General features: G+C 42.3%; 2 protein-coding genes across 4 annotated transcripts in view; one reads left to right on the forward strand and one right to left on the reverse strand.

The window, feature by feature from the left end:
- Positions 1-2,023: 2,023 nt before the first annotated feature.
- Positions 2,024-12,850, forward strand: SMNDC1 (survival motor neuron domain containing 1). 2 transcript variants are annotated; one of them, XM_050899237.1, is made up of 6 exons: positions 2,024-2,107; positions 2,832-2,951; positions 6,818-6,960; positions 8,848-9,009; positions 10,132-10,285; positions 11,056-12,850. In XM_050899237.1, the coding sequence occupies exons 2-6, from the start codon at positions 2,832-2,834 to the stop codon at positions 11,191-11,193; spliced, it is 717 nt and encodes a 238-aa protein (XP_050755194.1). In that variant the 5' UTR covers positions 2,024-2,107; the 3' UTR covers positions 11,194-12,850. The 2 variants fall into 2 exon arrangements, with proteins under 2 accessions (XP_050755194.1, XP_050755195.1); XM_050899238.1 differs by lacking the exon at positions 2,024-2,107 and adding an exon at positions 2,560-2,651.
- Positions 12,851-20,284: 7,434 nt separating this feature from the next.
- Positions 20,285-22,489, reverse strand: part of MXI1 (MAX interactor 1, dimerization protein) — a 58,684-nt gene continuing 56,479 nt past the window's right edge. For both annotated transcript variants that reach the window (XM_050898805.1, XM_050898806.1), the window contains exon 6: positions 20,285-22,159. In XM_050898805.1, the coding sequence (XP_050754762.1) occupies positions 21,996-22,159 (164 nt within the window). In that variant the 3' untranslated portion in view covers positions 20,285-21,995. The remainder of the gene's footprint in view (positions 22,160-22,489) is intronic.

The raw sequence follows: 22,489 nt of genomic DNA on the forward strand, positions 1-22,489 counted from the left end.
ATGATAGCATGTGTTGAAAGAGCGTCCAAAAAGGCACTATCCTGAGCTGAAGAAACCAAGAGAAAAACACCCAAAAACCTCTTAAAGATAATTGTACCTTTAGCTTTTAGTCAACTGAGCATTGCAATGTTTTTATGTTTCGAGTACTTCATACTATTTTCCTTTCAAATTAGTTACATGTTGTAATCAAGTCACCTCCCGGTCTTCCTTTACGAGCTAAAGAGATTGGGCATTTCAGCCTTTCACGGAGAGAAGGGCCTTTTCTCCAGCCATCGAGTGCTGGTGGCTTTCTTTAGAAGTCTGCAGACCCCATAAAACTCCAAACTCTAGAACCATATATACTATTTCAGTATTAATTCTCACAAAAATTTTTATAGAAGTAAAATACCTCCTTATGCTTGCTCCTGCTGATGCAACCACAGAAATGTTCTCCTTTTTGCTGTTGTTGCCTTTGGAGATACCTGGACACTGCATGCCTCCTCAGTCCCTCTCTGTCACTTGAATCCTGCACATATGGCCTAGATTTCTTGTTCGGAGATGTGAAGTTGAAATTGACTGTACTAATGTACATTTTAACTCACAGGTATGCTCACAAAGGCATTAGAATTACTCTGTATCAATAAATTTGTCTTTTCAACACTCGCTGATCTGTCCACGAAGTCTTATCAGAAAATGTTTTCTCTATCTATTTCTAGATTATTAATAAAAAGATGCTACTGTTACCTTCATTGTTACACTTGGTCTCTTCAATCAGTCTGTAAAGTGTCCAATAATTTATGTATTTTAATTATCAAATCATACACCAAGATACAGAAACGTGTTTTATCCTCAGTCAGGGTATCCTCTGAGGACATAAACCAAGCGTCACAGAACACAGTAGATATATTTCCCCCTTAATATGTAAACAAACCCGAAGAGTCCAAGTGAAGTCATCTTCCTGTGAAGCCCTGCATGCTGACAACCACGAGGGACAGGATGTTTGCAGGATACACCGATCCTCCTGGTAATACTAAGAAACTTTTTGGGTGCCTGCTTAATTTGCCTGGCTCACAGGCTCAAGACCAAATTAATTACTGGATTTCCACCAGGAAATATTTTTTCTTCATGTGACAGGCTTGAAGAAGCCACTGAGCTTTTCCTCCCCTTTTCCTGTTGTATGACCAAATATCGAAACTTACTCTCTTCTAAATTGTCTGGTACTAAGTTTTGCATGGTTCTAACTATCACTTAAGCAGCCAGAAAGTATTGTGTTTGATATTGTCAAGAACAAAGACGTGAGCAAGGGTATCCATCATGTGCACGCAGTCTCAGGTACCCTGTGGTCCCCTACAGCAGCGAGCGGTCAGACATCAGAAATTTGACATCATTCCTCTGGGAACAAAGAGCTGCACCTTGCCCAAAAGAGGGAGATTTCGATGCCGTTAGTAGCTTCTGCTGATGTCAATCCTGTCAGGACAGCCGCAGCAGCGAGACAGGACCGTTCCCTCCCCATCCCGCGGAGCCGCGGCAGGGAGGGCCACGGCCGTTTGCCTGAGGAGGTGCTGCTGACCTCTCCTTACACGGGACTCACAAGGGGACAAGGGAACCGCCAGGCCCGAGGCCCCGCCGCCGGTGGGAGCGGTGCAGGCCACGACGACGCGGTCCCCGCCTGCTCCGCCGCCCCCTCGGCTCCGGCTCCAGCCGAGGCTCAGGCTCAGGCTCAGGCTCAGGCTCAGGCTCAGGCTCAGGCTCAGGCTCAGGCTCAGGCCCCGCGCGCTCCCGCGCGCACGCGCCACACGCCTCCCCGGACGAGCTCCCGCGCGCCTGCGCGCTCCCGCCCCGCGCCGCTCTTGTGGCCTCGCGAGGCGGTAAGGGGAACCTCCCCCCGCACGTGACCCGAGGGCCGCGTGAGGTGGCTGCGTTGCTCGGCCGACCAGCGCCGCGGGCCGGCAGCACGTGACCGGCGGGGCGCTCTCGCGAGCGCCGGCGCGCGCCGGGCCTTTGCCCCGCCCCTCCCCCCCGGCTGCGGCGAAGGAGACGGAAGCGGCCGCGGCCCGACGGGACCCGGAGCGGCGCCACCCCGCTCGCCCCCCCCCCGGCCCGGCCCGGGCCCCGCACGCCCGCCGAGGTGAGAACCGGCGGCTGCTCCCTGCCCCCGCCCCTCGCGCTCTGCCGCCCGGCGGGCTCGTCCTTCCCGCTCTGAGGGAGCCTGGGCCTAGGCCTCGTCTTAGGCCTGGGCCGGGGCCTGTCCGCCGGTGCGGGCCCTTCCTCACGGCCCCGGCGCCCCCCCGCCCCTTCCTCTTCGTTCCGCCGCGCCCCGAGTTGCCCGGCTCGGTCCGCCAAGGAGCGGGTGGCCCTGGGCCGGGCTCGCCGCCGGCGGCCCTTGCGCCGGGCGGTTGGCTCCTGGGAGGAGCCCGGGAGGGGCCGGTTCCCGGCTGCCGCAGAGGGTTTCGCTGCTGTAAACGTAAAGACTCTGGCTTGTGGCAACCAGAGGGGACAAACTGTAGTGCGTGGTAGTGTCCTAAAGATGTGGGCAATTTCGAGGCTGCCTGAAGGCCCCGCCGCTGACCTGCTCTAAGTTATGCGTTTTCCCTGTGCACGCACACAGGCACGTGTTTAAGCTTTCTTTTTTAGAAATTGCTTGGGAGTAGTTGAACAGTACAAAAATTAAGGTGAGCGGCTATCTATAGTCAAATAGTGCGTTACGGAAACTTAGTTGTATTTTTAATATTTTAGTAATAGTTTTTCGTGTTGTTTGCTTATCAGTTTCATTTTACTTGCACCACAAGACGTGATTAAAAAGCAGTAAGCCTGTTGTTTTGATGTGTGGGGGGTGTGTGTGTTTCTTGCAGATGTCAGAAGACCTTGCTAAGCAGTTAGCTAGCTACAAAGCTCAGCTTCAGCAAGTTGAGGCTGCCTTATCTGGGAATGCAGAAAATGAAGATTTACTAAAACTGAAGAAAGACTTACAGGTGAGAACTTGAGGGTATGAGTAGCTGAAACTTTAGGGTCTTTAGCAGGTGTTTCATCTTTCCTAAATATTTGCATTGCAACAAAAATATATACTTGGTGGGTTTATTGTTTTCTTTTAACGTAATTTGATACAATTATGGTAGAGTTGATTTGAAAAAAGCCCAAGTGTGGCCTATTTTAAAACTGTCTTGTAGATTAGTAAAAAAGATGTACTAATTCATCAGTCAGAAGAGCAAACTCTTCTGCTAAAAACTTTAGCCAGAGTGATGAAAGATATGCCAGTGCTGTCTCTACTATCTCTTTTTAAAGCGTTTCTCAGAAAGTCATTTTTGTTGCTTTTACTATGCTGAAGCCTGATGGTTGGACTTAACAGTATGCCTTTCTGCTTATTTTTGAGTTGTCAAATCATTTCATCCAGAATCTGTTTATTCATTGCATGCATTTGCAATGATAAAAGCTTTAGAGTGTAGTTCTGTATTCCTTGTACATCTAAGCCTTGACTGTGTTAAGGTTTTTATATAAGAAAGGAAAGGAGTCGTGTTCTTCATTTGCCACCTGCAGTTTCTTAATCATTTGAGAGCATACCGCATTCTTAAGAGCTAAAAACTAGTTCTGGTCCTTAGGGTATTGTTCGGTGACAGGAAGACCACCAGCCTAATTTTAAGTTGATAAGTGGTCTTTTAGATTCTTGCGCATATAAAGACACATTGGCATATAAAAAAACCCCAGCAGTACCGTTAAAATTTGTCATGAGAGTGCAAGATGCTGCTTCATTTCTGTTGTGGATTGCTTTAGCCATCAGATCTAAAAATATATAGAACTACCCAGTACAAGATTCAGTAACCACTATTCTGTATGGAAATAACAGCAATAAAAATGATGCTTCAACCAAAATACGAGTAGAGCCTCAAATCAGTGATCTGTATAATTCCTTTTAAATTACAAAGGCTTTGTGCCCACAAGGCACTTTATAGATCATCTTAATGTCCTTCGTTGTACACTGTTAAAAGCATGTGTATATTTTTATATTTTTAAAATGCACAGCAAAACCCATATGGGATGATATTTCCGATACCAACACGACCTCGGCTTTGATATGCAGAGATCATTGATGTGAAAGGACAACTTGCAAACTTTTTTATAAAAGCTTTCTGCACAGAATGGGGAAGATCTTTACACTTTCGTCCCCAAAAGGTTTGCTATCCATATGTTCCACCTTGAAAATGACATAATGTTTTGCAGACTTAATATATGCCAACCAAACAATTGTAAAAATGGGTTCGATGCTTCAGTGTCCCAACTAAACAGCTCTTTGTCTGTTCAAAAAGATTGTTACTATGTAATTGAAACATGGTTTTTGTATCATAAACAGTGATGCGCTAGTGCATTTCATATACTTAGCTTATTCCTGAGTAACAAGGTTAAAATAAATATTAGAAGAAATTTTTATAACTGCTTAGCTTTTCACTTTTTGTTTCACTGAAGCACTTCTAGGACAGTGTCCGTGCACCCGAGAACCAAACATACCTTTTGTATCAAGTAGAATTGATGGCAGCTGTCATCTCCTGTAATTGGAGGTGATGTCTGTGGGCGTTGTGTTCTGGAGTGTAGAGCTCTGTCAGGCTTTGCAAAGACCAGTTGGTCAGGAAAAATCTTGGCAAACTCTAACTAGTGTTCTCTGTGGGTCACACCTTCATGTCACAGGGACGTGGCAGCAAGCCATATTGTTCAACCCATTTGGCTGTACTGAGCTGCTGTGGTAGTCTAACTCGTGCTCAGAAATTTTCTTTGAATGAGCTATTCCGTTAAACACTTTAGAACTATCTCATTGGTTGCAATAAAATTAGTGTTTCTATCTTGTGTGCTTAGCACTATGATACGTGGATATCAGATGAAGATTTTTACCAAAACTTTGCTGTTTATAGCCTGGTGTGTAAGTGACTCTATCAAACTCAAAGAATCCGTGGTAGATTTGTCTGAAACTATTCACATTGGAGTTCTACAATAAGCCATGTATGAATGTGGCAAGAATAAGTCAACCGTTGCATACTACTGGTAGTCTACGTAGCTGAAACACTCACTTTCAGGTAGCTTGTGCCTACTGTATTGTATTTGACCTGCTGAGATAAGATACCTGTTTCAAACCATGATGCCTTTTGGATTTGCAGAATACAGCTATCTATATGTTGAGGAATAGTTTGGGATTTTGCATCTGGGAGGGAAAATTAGGCTAATGCTGTATGCTCTGCAGAGTGCTCTCAAATTAGGTAACTTGATAATGAAAATCTGTTCTGATTCAGCTGTAGTATTATGGAAAATGGAGACCAAAGTATTAGAAGTAATTGTAAGCATGTTTCTGTGCTTACAGTTGCTACTGATTGTGCTTACTCTTGCACTTATTAACTAGCAGCTCCTCAAAGAGCAGAACTTTTGTTAGGAAGGTGTTGGAAATTCAGACGTTAACAGCTGCAACAGAAACAAACTGTTAGGCCGTTCATGCCAGTTGTATAGTTTATCAGATAAAAATGCATGTAAGTTTATATTATATTAACTTATTTGGGAACTGCTCATGATCCTTTAGGTTCTTGAGGAATGAAGAACAACTTCTTTACTGCGTTTTCCTGAGCTAGTCTTTGTACACCCATAGCTGAACTAGGATGTGAAACTGGGAGGAAAGTTCAGGCTCCACTGAGCCTCAGTTGAACATTGTTTATCTGTAACCCTCCCTTAATTTAAGTATTTACTGTTTGTTAGGAGAGTGACAATGGTTCATGCTGAGATACTCAACTGAAGAATTTTTCTTCTTTAAGGACTGCAGAGTTGCTTTGCCTTATACAGAAAGTTTAAATGGCCTTTTAGGTGCTGGCTCCTTTGGCTTTTAACACTAGTGAAAACCAGTGGTCTTGATTGCGCAGAATAAGAATATAATATTGAGAGGAAGTTGGGGAGGGGCTTTTGCATGCTCCAGTCTATGAATAAATAATATTTAAAGGAACTGGAAAAATTTGTTATTTTGTTGTTTGTCTTGTTGGATTAGCAAGGGAAGGCCTGACCTGAAATCTTAAGGTCCAGGGAATTTAGAGAAAAACAAACACTTATATCAAAATGACTTAAGGAAATAAATTTCTTTAGTATGCACCTGAACGTTTTCTATAAATGAGAGGGCTTTACAAGAGTGGCAGTCGTGGAAGATACTTTTCCACCCTGCCTCTGGGTGCTTCAGTTCAGCCAATCCACATATTTTTGAGTAAACTGAAAAATGTTTCATCACTTAGAAATGCTGCTATTATACTTGTAGTTGTTGTGTGTTTTAGAGGTTACTATATATAATATAGCCAGCCAGTCCCAAAGGGGAAGGGATGGAAGAAACTGCCAGCTACAGAGAGAAGTGTTATGTCCTTTCACGTTTTTTCTTCAGAGCGCTGTCCTGCCGAATACTTGCTCTGCCACATGTTGCGTGAATTTTTGGTCAACAACCAACATCACGTGCAGCCATGTGTACAGAGTCACACCGTTGATTTTTTGTTTTTTATTGAGACTGTTGAGCTGTGTCTTTGTGCCCATGGATAAACAATTCATCTAGAAGGAAATGCTATAAAAATAATAGGCTACTTTTTGAAATTTTGAGGAGGGCGTAGGCAACTTTACTGCAATACAGTGAGGACCTCACATCTTTTTATCTACCTTGGCAATGAGTGAGTCTAGTTAAATGATTAAAAAACCAAAACAAACTTAGTCCACTTTACATCAGCTGTGAATTTAATACAGTAACTTCAAAAAAATCAAACCAGTAAGCTTCGGGTAAAAATATGCATAGTAACAGAGTTTGATAAATTATTCTTTGTGGGTTTTTTGTCTTTTATAGGAAGTCATAGAATTAACCAAAGATCTCCTTTCAACACAACCTTCGGAAACTCTTGCAAGTTCTGACAGTTCTGCTTCTGCTCTGCCCAGTCACTCCTGGAAGGTTGGGGATAGGTGTATGGCGATATGGAGTGAGGATGGACAGTAAGTGTAGAAAACTTCTCTAACAGTTACATGAAATAGTTCAATGGTAAGAGACTTTCATTCAGTTTGAACTGCCCCTAGGGTGACTAAAAGCAAAAGGAAATCGGGAAATAAATATGATGTTAGCTATTATTGTACTCTCTTTATTAAAGGTCAGTATTTTAGATAAAAAGCAAAGAAATGTGGGGTCATTTTCTAGAAATGCCCTGTTTGTCACTAACCTTATAAAAGTAGGGTAGCTTCGGTGAATTACCATTTGCTAATGTAATAAATGGCAGACTTCGTAAAGGTTTCAGGGTGTGTAATTCATAATTTATCATTGCATTCATATATATGTAATTGATTGCTATCAAGAAAAAACTTTGCTGTATCTCAGTTTGTGCCTCTAATTGGAAATTAATTTTTAATTGGAAATGCTGTTTTTTGGCTGTGAAATAACTAGCTGTGTAATGTAACTACAGAATTAATCAACCTTTTGGATTTAGTCTCCATTACATTAGCCTGTGAAGTTCTGGGAACCCGAGCTGTTCATTCTGACTTCATAATCTTTGAAATAAACATTCTAAAATTATTTTCCATACTGCAAAATGTATAACTGTTGCAGCTTTTTTAAAATTACTATTTATGCAGGACTAATACCCAATCATTACCACTTAGAGAAGCTCTACTGTTCAATGAATGTGGTTCTATTTACAATGTAGTAACCACATAGAGATTTTGGTACAGCTATTGATGCCTTAGGTAGAAAACAAACCTAAAAGTGAACAGTTTTTCTGTCACAGATTATTAATGAGTAAAATGCTTTTGTGTAGGAACTTAAATTGAATCTTACTGTCTTAGGCCACCATTGGGACATTCTTCTTGCTCTGATCACTGGGTTAGACGATCAGAGCTTGGGGAAGAATGTGCCAGAGTGTCCACTGAAGTGGATCTTATTGGACTTAATTGTATTGCTTTTTTTTTTTAACCCCCTGCTTCTATTGCAACATTTCTTAAGTGACCACTGTTTCATGAAGAGCTAGCCAGCGATTAATACTTTCTACCTTATGCAGTTTGGGTTTCCATGTATTTTCATCTAGCTCAACTCAAGATGTTGTTGGCCCACTAAAATTGCACAAGAAATTAATTTAGTAAGCGTTAACTGGAATATTGTCTATGAAACATCTCATTTTATTCCTCTGTTTGCTTTAGATGTATCCTTTTGCTCTGAATTTAGACTCAATTATTTTAAATATTTTTGGAAGTGCCACTTGTCTTTTTTTCCTCTTTCCCATTATGAGGTCAGTTTGACCAAAATGTCATACACATAAATATGAAATGGACTGATTTCTGCTAAAATTTCAAAATTGCTATTTTCAATCAATAAGAAAACTTAATTTTGTAAGTGTTGAAGAGGGAATATTTTGAAAGCTTCAGTTTTTCTTAGTTCTTTTTCATATGGAGAAAATGGAACCAAAGCTTTGCTCTTGTGACCTGACATTTTCCAAAACTCCTCAGTGAATTAGCTGAAAGCTGTGTTCTGTGAATGCAGTATTTTGTTGGGTCCTTTTTTTTTCAATCCCATGACCTGCCAGAACTAGAACCAAATCAGGATATCTGATTAGATTGGCCCCAGCATTCATCATTAGTTTTGATAACTGTGAGGCCATTGCTTCTTGACACAAATTTGACCTTTAGGTCAAATACAGCAGATTCCAGTCTTTGTACTTGTGTCCCTTTGACCTTAAGAAAATAATCTCTTGGTTTGATTTGTGTATTGTCCCTGAAAATGAAGGCCGATATTTGCAAACTTTTTACTTAATGCCATTAGCTGGCTGACAGTGTAGGTGTTGAAGGGCTGAGTATTAAAGCTTTACTCACATGCTTACAGCCATGATATCTTTACAGGTGTTATGAAGCTGAGATTGAAGAAATAGATGAGGAGAATGGAACAGCTGCGGTCACATTTGCTGGATATGGCAACGCTGAAGTTACACCTCTGTTCAACCTCAAGCCTGTGGAAGAGGGAAGAAAAGCAAAAGAGGACAGTGGCAACAAACCCATGTCCAAGTAAGTAATACGCAGGCAGAAGTCTGGAAGCTGCTTTGTTTTGGGTTTGTTTTTCCCCACAGCTGTAAAAATTGGTTAATGAAACTGAATTTTTTTTTTTTTTGAAATTTTACATCTCTTTAGTATCTTCACATGTTTGCTTGAAAAGGGATCTTAAATCAATCTAGTGTGTGTTTGGTAGATTATTGTGGCGGGTATCATGTGTGTTATGTATCCTGGCAAGATAACATGATAGACTTTGTTTTTACTCAGATTATGCTATCTCAAGATATCAAGTATGTAAATGGTAGGCTAAAAAAAAGTTAGTACTTCTTCATTGACAGCAGAGAGCCTGCAAGTTTCAGCCCAGATCTAGTGCAGGCTGTTCTCGGAGCTGTGATTTGGCTAAAAAGTAGTATACTCACCAGTAAGAAGGACTTCTGCTCCTGCCCCATCCCTGTGCTAGGATAGCTGTGTTGACCCCATCGCTGGGGAGATGTGCTTTAACTCAATATCCTGCTGTGTCTGACATAGAAAGGTATTTTTAAGGGCTGAAAACATTTTTGGGGGGGGAGGGTGGGAAAGGTGGTACAACTTCAGATTTTGCTACGGGCAATGATCGCTTCCCTAAGGGATCGTTCTGAGGGGCGCTGCATTGTGGCATAGATCAACTCCTTGAACTTCCTTATCTTTACTGAAGTAACTTATCTCTGTTCTTTTCCTTCCATCCCTGTCCAGTATTTGGTAGCATGAGAGTCCTGCAGACCTCCAGAAAAGTTTGGGCTTTTCACTCAAATGGGCTATTTAAATTTTCCAAACCCTAGATGTTTCTGAAATGTGGAAGTGCTGATAGGTACATTTTCAGTTTCAGAAAGGAATTGCACACAGTGCCATGGGTTGCTGCCTTTGGCATGGTCTTAATCAGGTGGTGGTCGTTGTTCTTATGCCCAAATCTATAAATAAGCAATGTAATGCTTATGCATGGAAAGACTTTTTTTTTTTTTTCCCCCTAGAAGATATTTACAAGCTTTTGTTTTCTGTCATTTACTTATGGAAAACTGTTGTGCATGTCTGTCTTACAGGGGTTTTAGTTTCTTACAGGAAAAGGCACAAACATAAAATGTCTTTTTTCCTTCTCTCCAGAAAAGAGATGATAGCCCAGCAACGAGAGTATAAAAAGAAGAAAGCTTTGAAAAAAGCTCAGAGAATTAAAGAACTTGAACAGGAACGAGAGGACCAGAAAGTCAAGTGGCAACAGTTTAACAACAGAGCCTATTCTAAAAACAAAAAAGGCCAGGTTTGTTTGGTTTTGTCAGTATGTGAATAACAACAGGGCATAGAATTCTGTGCAGTACTTTGGGAGAGAGGAGGAGGTGGTTTTTAAAGAGATTTAAAGGGGGTTCATCCTTGGGATTCTGAAATGCGTGGTTTGGTATTTTGTACACTTAAAAGGCCTGGGTTTATACTGGATGGTTTTGGAAGAGTGCTGCTCTTAAGAGGCTGAGCTTGCACTTAGCTTGGAGAGCTGGGCTCACTGTCAGTTGCCAGGTAGTGTTTGTTGGAGCTTAGAACCTGAGGGCCTGTCTAAACCTCCAAGCCTGACTTCTTGCTGTGTTTATGACCTGGCAGACACAGCACTAAGTAATTGCCCTGGAACAGCAAGCATAGTGCAACAAAGGTAGCAGGGACATTTTGAAGCCTTATTTCGTTTTTGTCATGGCTTGACCAAGAGCTGCCAGACATAGTGGTAAAACTTCAGTCTTCCTTACGAACAATTATTAGAGATTATGAGAGGTGAATTTTCTTCGTTATCGGCCTGACCCAAGGTCCCGAGTACCACGATCACATCCAGTACTTAAGTGCCAGGAAGTTCCCAGCTGTGTCATCTCATCTGCTGATAATGTGCCACAGATGAGCTAGCCTTTAGAAAGTGTGCCTGTCTATAGAGTAAGAAGTTGAAAATACTGAAACACTTCAAATGGTAATGATTGCTTGTTGTTTTGTTTTTTTTTTTTTAAGAGCCAGTTAGTAATTATTCAGAAGTGGTGTTTTCTGTTTCATTTGCAGGTAAAGAGGAGTATTTTTGCTTCCCCTGAGAGCGTAACTGGCAAGGTTGGAGTTGGAACATGCGGAATTGCAGACAAACCTATGACACAGTATCAAGATACCTCTAAATATAATGTCAGGCATTTGATGCCTCAGTAACAGGGGAAAAAGGTGGAACTTCATCTCTGCAGGGCTTTACACTTATCTTTTTATCATTATATTTTTCTAAAAGTAAATTATTTGTTGGCACATAGCGAGTAGTCCGTTTTGTCACCATCTCTTTGGCTTCAGCTGATACGAGCCTTAAATCTCCAGCTATTGATTTGACCCCCCTAATCGTTAAACTTTTTGTAGTTGCATTAAAATACATTCTGCAGGTAAATGCTTTCATGAACTGCTGTTACCTGTTACTCTGAAAGCAGTAGTTATCTGCAGCTTTGATCTCTGGAATCTTCCATTCATACTAGTAATGAAGCTTTTTTCCCCCTTAAGTGGTGGTACAAAAATGGCACCTTAACAGCCTGCCTCGTTTCTGTAGTCGCAGTGCTGCCTGCTGTCCCAGCGACAAGCTCAGCACTAGAGAGCTGCTGCAGCTCTGGGAGAGAGAGCTAGACTCCATCGTAGCTTATAGGTCACATGGGATTGCTAAGGAAGTTCTAAATTACTCCCTTACAAATCCACTGAAGATCAATTTGTACAGCTGTAAATGAGGGCAGAACAGGGCCGACAGGATCTCTACTACTAGTGACGATTCATGTGCTAGAAACAATAAATCTGACTTTAATTCCAGTCTGAATTTCCTGCACTAGAAGTCAAGCAGAGGAGATACTTCTTTTTTTTTTATTTTTTAAATACTCATCAAATGTTCATAGGAGGTTATTGAAATGTAACCAGAAAACCATAGGACAAGCTATTTAGACTCCAGTTTCAAAATAGAGAACTGTACTTAAAAATACCCACGCCACCCCTCCGCAAGGATCAGAGTGTTGGAGAACGTAGATGGTTGTGCTTTGGAAAGGAGCCATCGTCTCCCCTCTTGTAGATCTTGTAGGTTTGATGGTATGGTCACAGACCTGGAATACGCAGCAACAGCTTCTGTCTGGGCCGCCTCCATCCAGTCAGGTAGAACTGCAGCACAGCGGATGTGAATGCCTAGATCCCACTTAGTTAGTTGTGAGTGAGTAAAGGTTAGCCTGAAGTTTCTGTCCTTCAATAATTGACTGGCCCTAGTGTTCATTGTAACTTCAGCTGTATTACAGTGCTGCTGAGCCCCTTCAGTTTTATTCAGGAAACCACGTGTAAAAGCTCTTGCTTTCTTGTATTTTGTATGTGATTTGTTTTCCTCTGTTACTTGTCTCTCACTTACGGTAGTGGTGCCATCTCTGAACCCGTAATGTGTTTAAAGAAGTTAATGGGTAGCCCTGTATACAATGTAGATACTATTTTTGTAAAATCTAGGGCTGAGTTAATGGACAAGAGCACATCGGCTGTTTCCCCATTAAATAATTAAAGGGTGTTTCTTGTCCATTAACCCTGACCATTATTTCCCTGTATATTATGTTAATGTAGCTCATTTTGTAATTTGTTAACTAGATCAGGTCACGTCAGCAACTGTTGATGCACTGATTGGTGGAAATGTCCATCAGTTACCTGAGTCACAACTCAAGCTAAACTCTACAACTGGTAGTTTAGAATCCATACATAGAAAAAGGTTCTCCCTATAATGGGAGAAGGTGATTTTTATGAATACAAAGTGTGTTAATTTCAGTTTTGTATGTTTAACTTTTATTAAATAAAGTGTTTAAAATCTGCTGGATATATTTGACAAAGTGAAAGTGTATGCGGTGGGGGGACAGTAAATGATCAGGGAAGTGGTAAGTATAGAATCTGCTGGACAGAACGTAATATACAGATGTGAGTCAAGTCACTGCAAGATGAAGTAGATTTTGCTTAATTCCTCATCTTCACTGGTAGCAGGGGGGTTAAATTTTCTTTTGCACAGAAAAGCTCTTCAGAGCAAAATAATCTGACCCCACTGCTTTTTAGAAAGGGAGTTTGTACTACAGCCTGCACCCTACAGAGAGGGGTCTCAGCAGTGACATTAAATGGGCGATGGTCCTGCAACACTGACAGCTAAGTGCTGAGGAAGGTCACCTGTTCTCTTTCACAGATGGCTGTGATACAGCGATACTGTATCACTTTCTCTATCCAAAAGGAGCATCTTCTTGAAGTTAGAACTGAAACACACTGAAGTAGGCAGAACTGGAGTTTTCAGGAGGCCATGTGAGCCTTTCCTTAACTCTACCTGTTCTTTTAAAAAAAAGTCAGTCTTTGGAGAAAGAGACTTAATCCATACCTGACAAGCACTACATCTGCTCATCGTTTGATGTAATAAATACAATAACTGGTCTGTCACAGGACTTGGTTCACTAGTCCTGAAGAGAACTTAAGGTACAGTGAGTCACTGGAATGCAACGGGGGTGTGAGCCTCCCTTATGATAATGGACAGTCCAGCTCCAGTTAAAACTAGCTGGTCTCATGGGCTTCATTTTTGCTGAGCCTTTCCAAAAACAATTCAGCAAAACTAGTATGTTTCCTATGAGTAACTTACAGTCACCTCTCTTATAATGTGGGTTGCCTAATGGACTTTGCTGTAATTCTTCTGTTTTTGTTTGGCACTGCAAAGAAATGCTGAAGGAAAGTTTTGATATGCCTTTTTTCTGAAATGCCTTACCTGGAATAGATAGTGACACAGTGATACCACTTTGGCTGGGGTGGTCTGATCTATGGAAGAGAGAACATTTTGAAGACAACTTGTATAAATAAAAAACCCACCAAAACTGCCATCTTGGGTATGCAGCCATTCCTTCTGCCATGTGGGTTTTTTTTTTTGATGCTGTTTCCTCATCTGCATGATGGGGCTGGTTCGTGTGTAGTCTGGCTTTGGAACACTGCCTTAGTAAAGCATCTTGAGAAATTCACATAGAAAAAACAAATCATGAGTTAAGCAATGCTGGTAATTGCCAAAACAAACAAACAAAAAAGTTCCTTATTTTACAAACACTGAAGTGACCTGAAACGTGTGGCTGAAAGTGTTTTGGTATTGGTTTTTTGGTTTTTTTTTATAATTTATTTCCCAGTTTTATTAGCTGCTCTAAACAATAAGAAACCTGATTTTTCAGAACTCATGCTCTGCCTTGACTTCTGGGCCTCTCAGCAAGCAAAGTACCTACCCCAGGTGCTAGCAAATCCTACTATAAAGCAGACAGTACTTAGAAATACTGAAATGACAGAGGGAACGTTAAGTTAAGTGTAAAAGTAAAGAGTGCAAACCTACTAAGCTAGAGACATGGAAAAGATACTTGTTGGAGAACACGGATTTGTTCCTTTCAGGTAAGGATACTGTGCAAGATGACCAGTATGGGCTACACGTTTGCTCTCAAAAGTAAGTTTCTACAGGAAATGGTTTATCTGGTACAGCCTCAGTCTTGTACGAATTATAATGTATTGCGGAAATTAAACCAGCACAAATCTGACTCACAAATCTGGGACTGCTCCAGTCAGTTTAAGTATTTAGAACAGTCTTAAGAGTAGCAACTTTTAAAATTTTCATGGTCATGGCAAGCCATTTCTCTCTTGCTTTCCCTCATGCCAGAGTGAGAGTGTTGTGTCACTTATTTCTGCAGATGCTTGGTCTCAGAGGTTTGTAAATACAAAAAAGGACTTTAACTTTGAAGACTGCAAGTCAACTCTGGAGATGTTTACAAGGCAAAACTGGTAACAAACTTCTGCAGTTCCCGCTGATGTTCCACTCACCTCAGTCAGCTCTGTGGCAGTATTTTGTGAAACCACCACCACTTGCATGTCTTGCAACAGCTACACTAGGCGTGAGATTATGGAAAATGTTCACGGGCCAGGCCCCAGAGAAGGATCGCTACCTTGGAGCTGGTGCCGCTCTTTGCGCTGCCATTTGTCCAATCTTTACCTGCGCTCTAAAAAGCTTCACTTACTTAGATTGGAAAATATGGAGGGACGTTTGCATCAGGACTATGGTAAACATCCATGCCATACACCCAAGCTAGCGACCTGTTAACATACGACCTGATTAAGCAACTTCACTGACACATCGAAACTCACCTTGAGCTGAAGGCGCTGCTACACAAAAGCACTCACGTTATTTCCTTTTGCAAAGCAATTAATTACCTTTCTACACTGAACTCACCTTGCAATGATTCCTTGCTCTGTACAGAAATGCAAAGCTTTCCCACGATGGATGCTGACAGAAAATGTCTTGCTTTCACCTAGACTGAAAGGTGATGTTACTTCCCAAAGAGACGTTCTCCGTGAGGAATACAAGTGATGCTAAGAAGTTTTAAACCTTACATTTTTAGCTGACCTGCTGAACCTGGTATTCCCTAGGGCGATGAGTGCTATTTTGTACAGTTGTCCACCACTCCAGGAGAGGGAAGGGCTTTTAGATTTCCCCATCAAGCCTTCCAGGAGGAGATCCAAAACAATGTATTGTTTTGAGACAAGTATTTTTGAAAAAGGATTAAATGGAAAGAAAGAATTCCCTAGCTTCAGCTAAACCAAGCACTAGCTAGAGTACTGGTAGCCCAAGTCAAGTTATGAACTAGGTCTGTGTACATTCTGACTAGCAACCACAATGTTAAAACCACCATAAAATACTTTAAATTCCGTGATGGTTTATCCTGCTTTGCTGCAATGTCCCTCAAGATCAAAATTAACCCTTGCTGAAATGCAGCCCTGCTGCAACATTCACGACCTCGATGAGACCTTACGGAAGGGGTGAGTTTGGCCCAAAGCTGACTGCACATGCACGGAGTGGCTTTCTGGCTCACTAGCGTTTCTTTCAGCAGGAATCACAGCGGGGGAAGAACAGAGGAACGCTAAATCTGTCTTCTCTCAAACCACCCCTCTAACCAGCACCTCATGGAGGAGGCATGCTAGAGCTATTGCTTGCTGGAAGGCAACAAGAAATGCCAGTGTCCTCCAGCCCCACACATGCTACAGTCAGATCTGTATGACGAAACATCCCAGAGGACCTTACTGCAGAAAACCCCAACCTGGGAGCATCCCCTAAGGTGAAATTAGCATTATTACTAGTGCTCAGAGCCACTTACTCATCATTCCTCTCTGCCTGATTTCTCCGAGTCGCCACATTTCCAGTACGTGAATGCTCTTCACAGCCTTAAAAGCACTGGCCGGGGCCACCCTGCGCTCCCCAGGAATGTATGGAAGCCAGCTGCCTTCCCTTGACCTGCTGAAGACCAACATCAGTCCTCTGCAGCGCTTTGTTTCCTCTGAGTAAACGCTGTATTAAAATGAAGCTTCAGCACATGACTGTAGCACAGCAGACTACAAGCCAAGGTGCTGAATGACTTGTTAAAGGCCAAATTAACCAGCTCACCCCACCAGCTTGCTCTGGGCCTCGTTGGGGTATCACAAACTAAAAAAGGGGCTGATTTTTTCCAGTGTGGTAAAAATAAATTAAAATATTACCCATAGCCCTTCCAGCATGGTTAACACTGAAGATCCTTCTGAAAGAAAATGACATTTCACACCTTCGACCTGCATCAGTCGGGCCAGCGGCACAGTGTGACTCAGTTGTTCAGCTCTGTACGAGCGCACGCCTCATAGGACGCATCCACCCTTCCCAGAGGCTGCTCAGCAACTCCTGATCTTTGTTATTTTTGAAGGGACACCAACACGAGCGTCTCTCCTTGTGAGAGAACTCTTTAGTTTTAGTCAAACACAGCAACACCCCAAACAGAAGCCCTAAATACTACATATTTAGTACCACAGCGATAGTACCGATACCCATAGACTCCTTATTTCTGCTTCTGCCTAATAATTAACGGGATCAGTCCTCTTTTCAGGAGGGAATGAGCAGAGAAGCAGGGGTCAGTGCTGATGTATTATCTCCAATTAAACAACTGCCCTTCTGTAACAGGTCACTCCAAAGGGAAACATTGTGTCTGCAGACAACCACTCTCCTCTCCCATGTTCGTCCTCCCAAACATCACTCAGATCTGTTGGCCAGTTTCAAGCAAATCTGACAGTGCATCAGTATTTTCTAGGTATTTTGTGCAGATTGCAGAAGAAGGACACACTCCTCTTCCCTGAGGGTCCCACAGGACAATTCAGAGACTGTACTGCAGATGCAGAGGCATTTCAGTCACTATCAGGTCACAGAATTTATCACTCACCAGAGAATCTGTCCACAGGACAAAGCCCCAGGAAAAAACATCAGACTTTATTCTGTTATTTACGGACTTCTTTTTTCATTATTAATATTATCACCTCCCTAACCTCAGAATGAAGTCCTGGTTTTTACCATTCTCTTGCAGGAAGTGACCCCAGTTTCTCTTTCCAATGACGCATAGCTGGTGCCAGAAAACACGCAACAAGAAAAGCTTACGATCCTGGGGAGAAAAAAAAAGAGACTATCTGCATTTAGTGCACACAACGGATCCCGCTTCCACTGAAGCCAAATGTTTCATCCATTTCAACAGGGCAACACAGAAACACAGACTACCAACAGGGAGCAGCAAGTACAAGAGAACAAAGAGCAGAAAAGCAGGAGGCTGGAGCTCACAGGCCAGAAACAGATGGTAGCAAACAAACAAAAGGAAAACACAACCACAAAACCTGGAAAATGATAGGTCTGCATAGTTAACCCCATTTCTATTGACCTACAGATTTCTTGAGACAGATGGATTTGAGACCACCTTCGTCACTGACATGCCTCTAATGGAATGGACATTAAAATGACCTTCAAGTGACAACTCGCCACAGGATAACCATGACAAATGCAGCCTGATAGTCATCTCCACCTTGTCTGCAGACATGAGATGACATACTGTAATACGCTTGTGTCAAAAGAAGGAAAATGCTGGATGGTCTTTTTAATGGGTTTGTCCGTAGCAAAAGGACCCGCTGGGGATCTAATTTACAGACGGAGGACTTGACAGAATGAGCTTACAAGGGAGCTGTGCGCGCGCGTGCATGTGCGTCTACTGTGTGGGCAAGTTGCCTAAGGAAAGTACATCCAATTCTGTTTTTACAGGAAGTGTCACTGTATTCTTGAAAAATCAAGCAGAGAATAGATTTAGGACTTCTGTTACTCTACGAACACAAAAATAAAACAGAAAAACAATAGCACCCATAAAGCAAACCACAGAAAAACCTCACACAATTTTGCAAAGAAGAAAGGAAAATGTGATTCCTTGCCCAAATTACCATGTGGCAAGAATAAGTGTTATTCTGGACGAATCCAGAGTTAATGTGGTGGGCAGAACCTAGGGCCACAGAGGAGAAGACTGCAAGTGAAGTGTTTGACTTGACTCTCTACTTGCAGAGGAGTAAAACGAGGCCTCAGAAGCAGCACAAATCCCACATAGTTGTGCATTAACTAGAGCTGGGAACCCAAACAGCAACATGCTTTCAGTGTCTTTATCTTCTGGGGTGAATGAAAATAACTTTTTTTTAAGGACAGAGTTTGGACAAAACAGACAGTAAGCTTCTGTGACCACTTTTCTGGGGAAAACCAGTAAATTTGACTTGCTTTATTGGATCTCTTAGAGTTCAGTAGTGTGAGGGACCGTCTCAGCTTCCAAAGGGTAGGAGAGACGTGACCCTCAAGGGTTTGGATCTGCACCTTTGGATTTTAGAAGATTTCAGGGTGGCTAGTAGAAACTTTGATGGTACTTTGAAAAGTGACATGACCTTAAAGCAGATCTGGCACATGGGACTATTCTGGCTTGCCACAACAGGGACAATTCAGGAGATTCATGCACTTTTAAGCAGAAGGAACTATTATGATCATCTAACTGATGTCCTGCATCACCATACGAACTGGCCTGTATAATCATCTAAAAGTAACTTACAGCAACTTCTCTGAGCAAATTAGTCATCTTGAACATTTCGACACAATGGACCAGACCAGCGAAGGGAGATGTGCAGAGTGTGACAGACTGTGTGACGTGCAAGCATACAGAAAAGGCCAGAGTCCACAATGCAGTAATAAAGCAGTGCAGGACACCCTTGAAAAGCCAGAGAAATGTTTCCATCACATAAGAAACTATCCAAACTCTGCCTGAAATCTGCCAAGACCTGCCACAAAGAATCCCCCAGCACCAGAGCAACCAACCCCGTGTTTTTAGCAGTTATTATAAAGGCTCTTGATTTTGTTTTATCCCTGGTCCTCTTCCTGGCTGGACCACGGCTGCTAGCTGAGCTGTCAGGCAGGTGGCTGGTGAAGGAAGCCCATCTCCTGCTACATTTTCTCCATTGTATTTACATTTGATATCAAGACCCCTTCAAGTCCACAATGCTAGAAAAGGTAGGAGATACCAAACTGGCCCTGGATCATACAAGCAAACATTTCAGACACGTTTATTCCAACCACAGACATGTCACTGTTTTATACCAACTAGGAGAGCAAAGCCATTCCCCACCCCTTGAACTTCAGTATTTCTCAGCTGTGATATTTCTTTCCCAAGTGGCCATTTAAAACAAGCAGGAATAACAGGAAAGAGGAGGTGCTGGGATAGCTACAAAAAAAGGGTCATAAATAGATAAATCCCACTGGTATTCAACTGCTCAGCACCAGGGCTGCCAGTGGTCAACACTTTCAAGGAGAAGAATAATGAATAAATAAGGCCTTGGTAGAGCTAAAGTTTCCCACTTATCACCACTCAGAAGACTGTCCCAAACCTTGTGTCATCCAGAGATTATACAGACCCCAAACATAAATCCAAGCAGCATTTCTTCTTTGAAAACCCTCGGGCCCCATTTGTTAACCTAGAGCTCAACTCAGTCTGTGGCAGACTCCTGCTCCTGCCAGGTCACCTCCCAGAAGGAAGAACAGATGTACTGAGCCACTGGATTACATACACACAAGTGAAAACAGATTTAACAGCAGCAACCTGATTCAGACTTAGTAAGTAAATTAATTTAAAAAACCCAAAACAAACAGAAATCATTCATTACAGCCATGGAAAGATTATTTCTCTACTCAAGCACGCATGTTGTGCCTCTTACAGGGGATGAGTGGGGGAAACATCAGAATATCTGAACACAGGCAACTTATCATAATGCAGAAGTCTACAGCAGACTCGCTCAGGATCTCCTCACTGCAGGATCGAAGGGCACAAGAACAACAAAGAGTCAGCTAAAGTGATACGAATGACCAATATGGAAGAACACGACTCATTTCAGATACAGAAATGTTTAATGGCGTTAAAGTGCTACTTTAATGGGGACCATATGCTAACATTTAAACACAATTTCACTGCACTGCTAAATATGGTTGTCTTTATTTTTTTATTTTACCTCTTTTTGCCCAACCCTACCTAAAACAATAAAATAAAATCTAAAGGACTGAAATTAACAACCCATTCAAATCAGCAATAAGTTATGAATTTTATAAAGCATTTTTTCCTCTTTTTTTCTTAGTAATGAGGGGTAGTTAAATTACTTAAGGATATACAAAGTTTCAAACAATGCCATAGGTGAGGACTCTATTAAGGTTTTTAAAACTTGGAAAACAAAATAATCCTGGCCATTAAAAAGACAAAAATAAAAAAAGCAAAGCCCTCAAAGTGCAGGTTAGAATGCTCGTCTCTGAGAAAATTATAAAACATTCGCTATAATAGCTCTTAACAGCACCTGCACAGATAAGATGGCAAGGCCCTTGGGAACAGGACGTGCAGTCAAAACGTTACATTAACATGAGAGACGTGCTGAGCTTAACTAGGTTAACTACTGGACTGGAACTTCAAAAGTCAGCAAAGGGAATGATTCTAAAAAGAAAACTGAAGAAACCCCCACCAAACCTGGCCTCTTCCAGCTAGCACAGCCTTCATCCATTGTGTGCACGGCAAAAAGCATCTTTGCATTTCATTGGGTCAAGTGCTTCATCAAAACAGAGATCTTCTCATGGCATAAATTCATATAAAAGACATCTAAGGTTTCATATGGACAAGCTCTAAAAAGACGCATCAGACTTGGGGTGTTTTCCCTCCCAACACATTTACAAATGTTTATCAAAAAATCTCTTCAAATAAAAAGGTCATAGTGGCTCAGTATCTGGGCATGACTTTCTGGCATATCACCTCTTGTATGTGCTGGTTTCCTTCTGTCCTCAGCTGGTTGTGTGCCTGCGTATGAGCACGCATCTACCGGGAGATCTGCTGTCGGTGTCACAGCCAGAGGCATGACACAGCCCACGATGTGCTGGTAGATTAGAAGTGTGTACCTCTTGCTTTAGCCACGCATCAGAGGTACTTGCTTTTTAAATGATGTCCAACAGAAAGCTGAGCTGAATGGTGTTCTCTCCTGAACATCTCTCTTTGCTGCCCCTCTCTCTCTGGGCACAGAATGAGACCTTAATCATTATCGTCATTGTTATTCCTAGCTACGTAAGCCTTCTTAGATTTCCTAGTAAATTACAACAGCATTGGATTGTGATAAACTGTAGGACATGGTCCTTTTAGGACCACAAAAGCTCTTCAGAAGGGCCTAAACTAGGTTGTTCAACCTGAATGCAATACAAGAAATTCTGACATTTCTCAGATCTCATGACAGAAAGAGAGGGATGAGTCTCTAGTATCCTCTTTCAAACAAATAAATTCAAAACAAAGTGTTTCATCACTAAGGTCTAGATCCAGGTCCCACAGAAACAAACGGATTTCACTGACTTCAAAGGGACTAGTGTTTGGTCTAACTTTTTGCCAGCAGGAATTGGGATTGGTAACATGACCAAATGAACACATGTGGGTTTCTGTGGAGGCTTCCTTTACCCAGAAAGCTTTATATACAGGTCTCCCCAGGACTAGCTGTCAATATGTCATTTCTGAAAGAGGATACTGGCATCTAGGACCCAGTTCGATCACCCCAGTGAAATCATTCGCCCTGCACTGTTGTCTCACTTGGTTCTAGGAAGCAAACGAGAGCTTGACACTGGCGCTGGAGTAACCCTCGTCACTCCCAATACTCTGCAAGCTGCTGTGATCATCAATGTCACTGATGCTGGTTGTGCTGATATTGTCCACTTCTCCATGGGAGAACTCTGTGCTTTCAACGTCCACTTCAATCTCTTCTAAAAAGGAAAATGAGAGAAACACACACAGGTTAGCACCACAGACGCAACTGCTCCCTTCAAGCCAGTGAGCTGCTGGACTCCCCCAGTCAGGGATGAAGCAGCAGTCCAGCAGGAAGACTTTCAGTGTTCTCCCTGGAATGGGATGGGCTGTGGATATGATTTATAAAAAGACTAGATACCAGCTTGGAGTTTTTCTTAGGGACTTGGCAAAGGGGTTTGACTCCTCTAGCATGCAGGCCACACTATCTGCATAGGTGGGCCACCCCACACGCTGAACTTGTTCCGCTACCTCTTTCTTTGGAGCTCTACTACCCCAGTGTTGGAAAC

The sequence above is a fragment of the Gymnogyps californianus genome, chromosome 6, assembly GCF_018139145.2.
Source record: "Gymnogyps californianus isolate 813 chromosome 6, ASM1813914v2, whole genome shotgun sequence".
Classification (NCBI taxonomy): domain Eukaryota; kingdom Metazoa; phylum Chordata; class Aves; order Accipitriformes; family Cathartidae; genus Gymnogyps; species Gymnogyps californianus.

What these genes read in the sequence shown, in the direction of transcription:
- SMNDC1 (XM_050899237.1), top strand. Translation starts at nt 2,832, where the DNA reads ATGTCAGAAGACCTTGCTAAGCAGTTAGCTAGCTACAAAGCTCAGCTT. An exon ending in AACTGAAGAAAGACTTACAG is followed by an intron (nt 2,952 to 6,817) that starts GTGAGAACTTGA and finishes TGTCTTTTATAG; the next exon opens with GAAGTCATAGAATTAACCAA. An exon ending in CTAAAAACAAAAAAGGCCAG is followed by an intron (nt 10,286 to 11,055) that starts GTTTGTTTGGTT and finishes TTTCATTTGCAG; the next exon opens with GTAAAGAGGAGTATTTTTGC.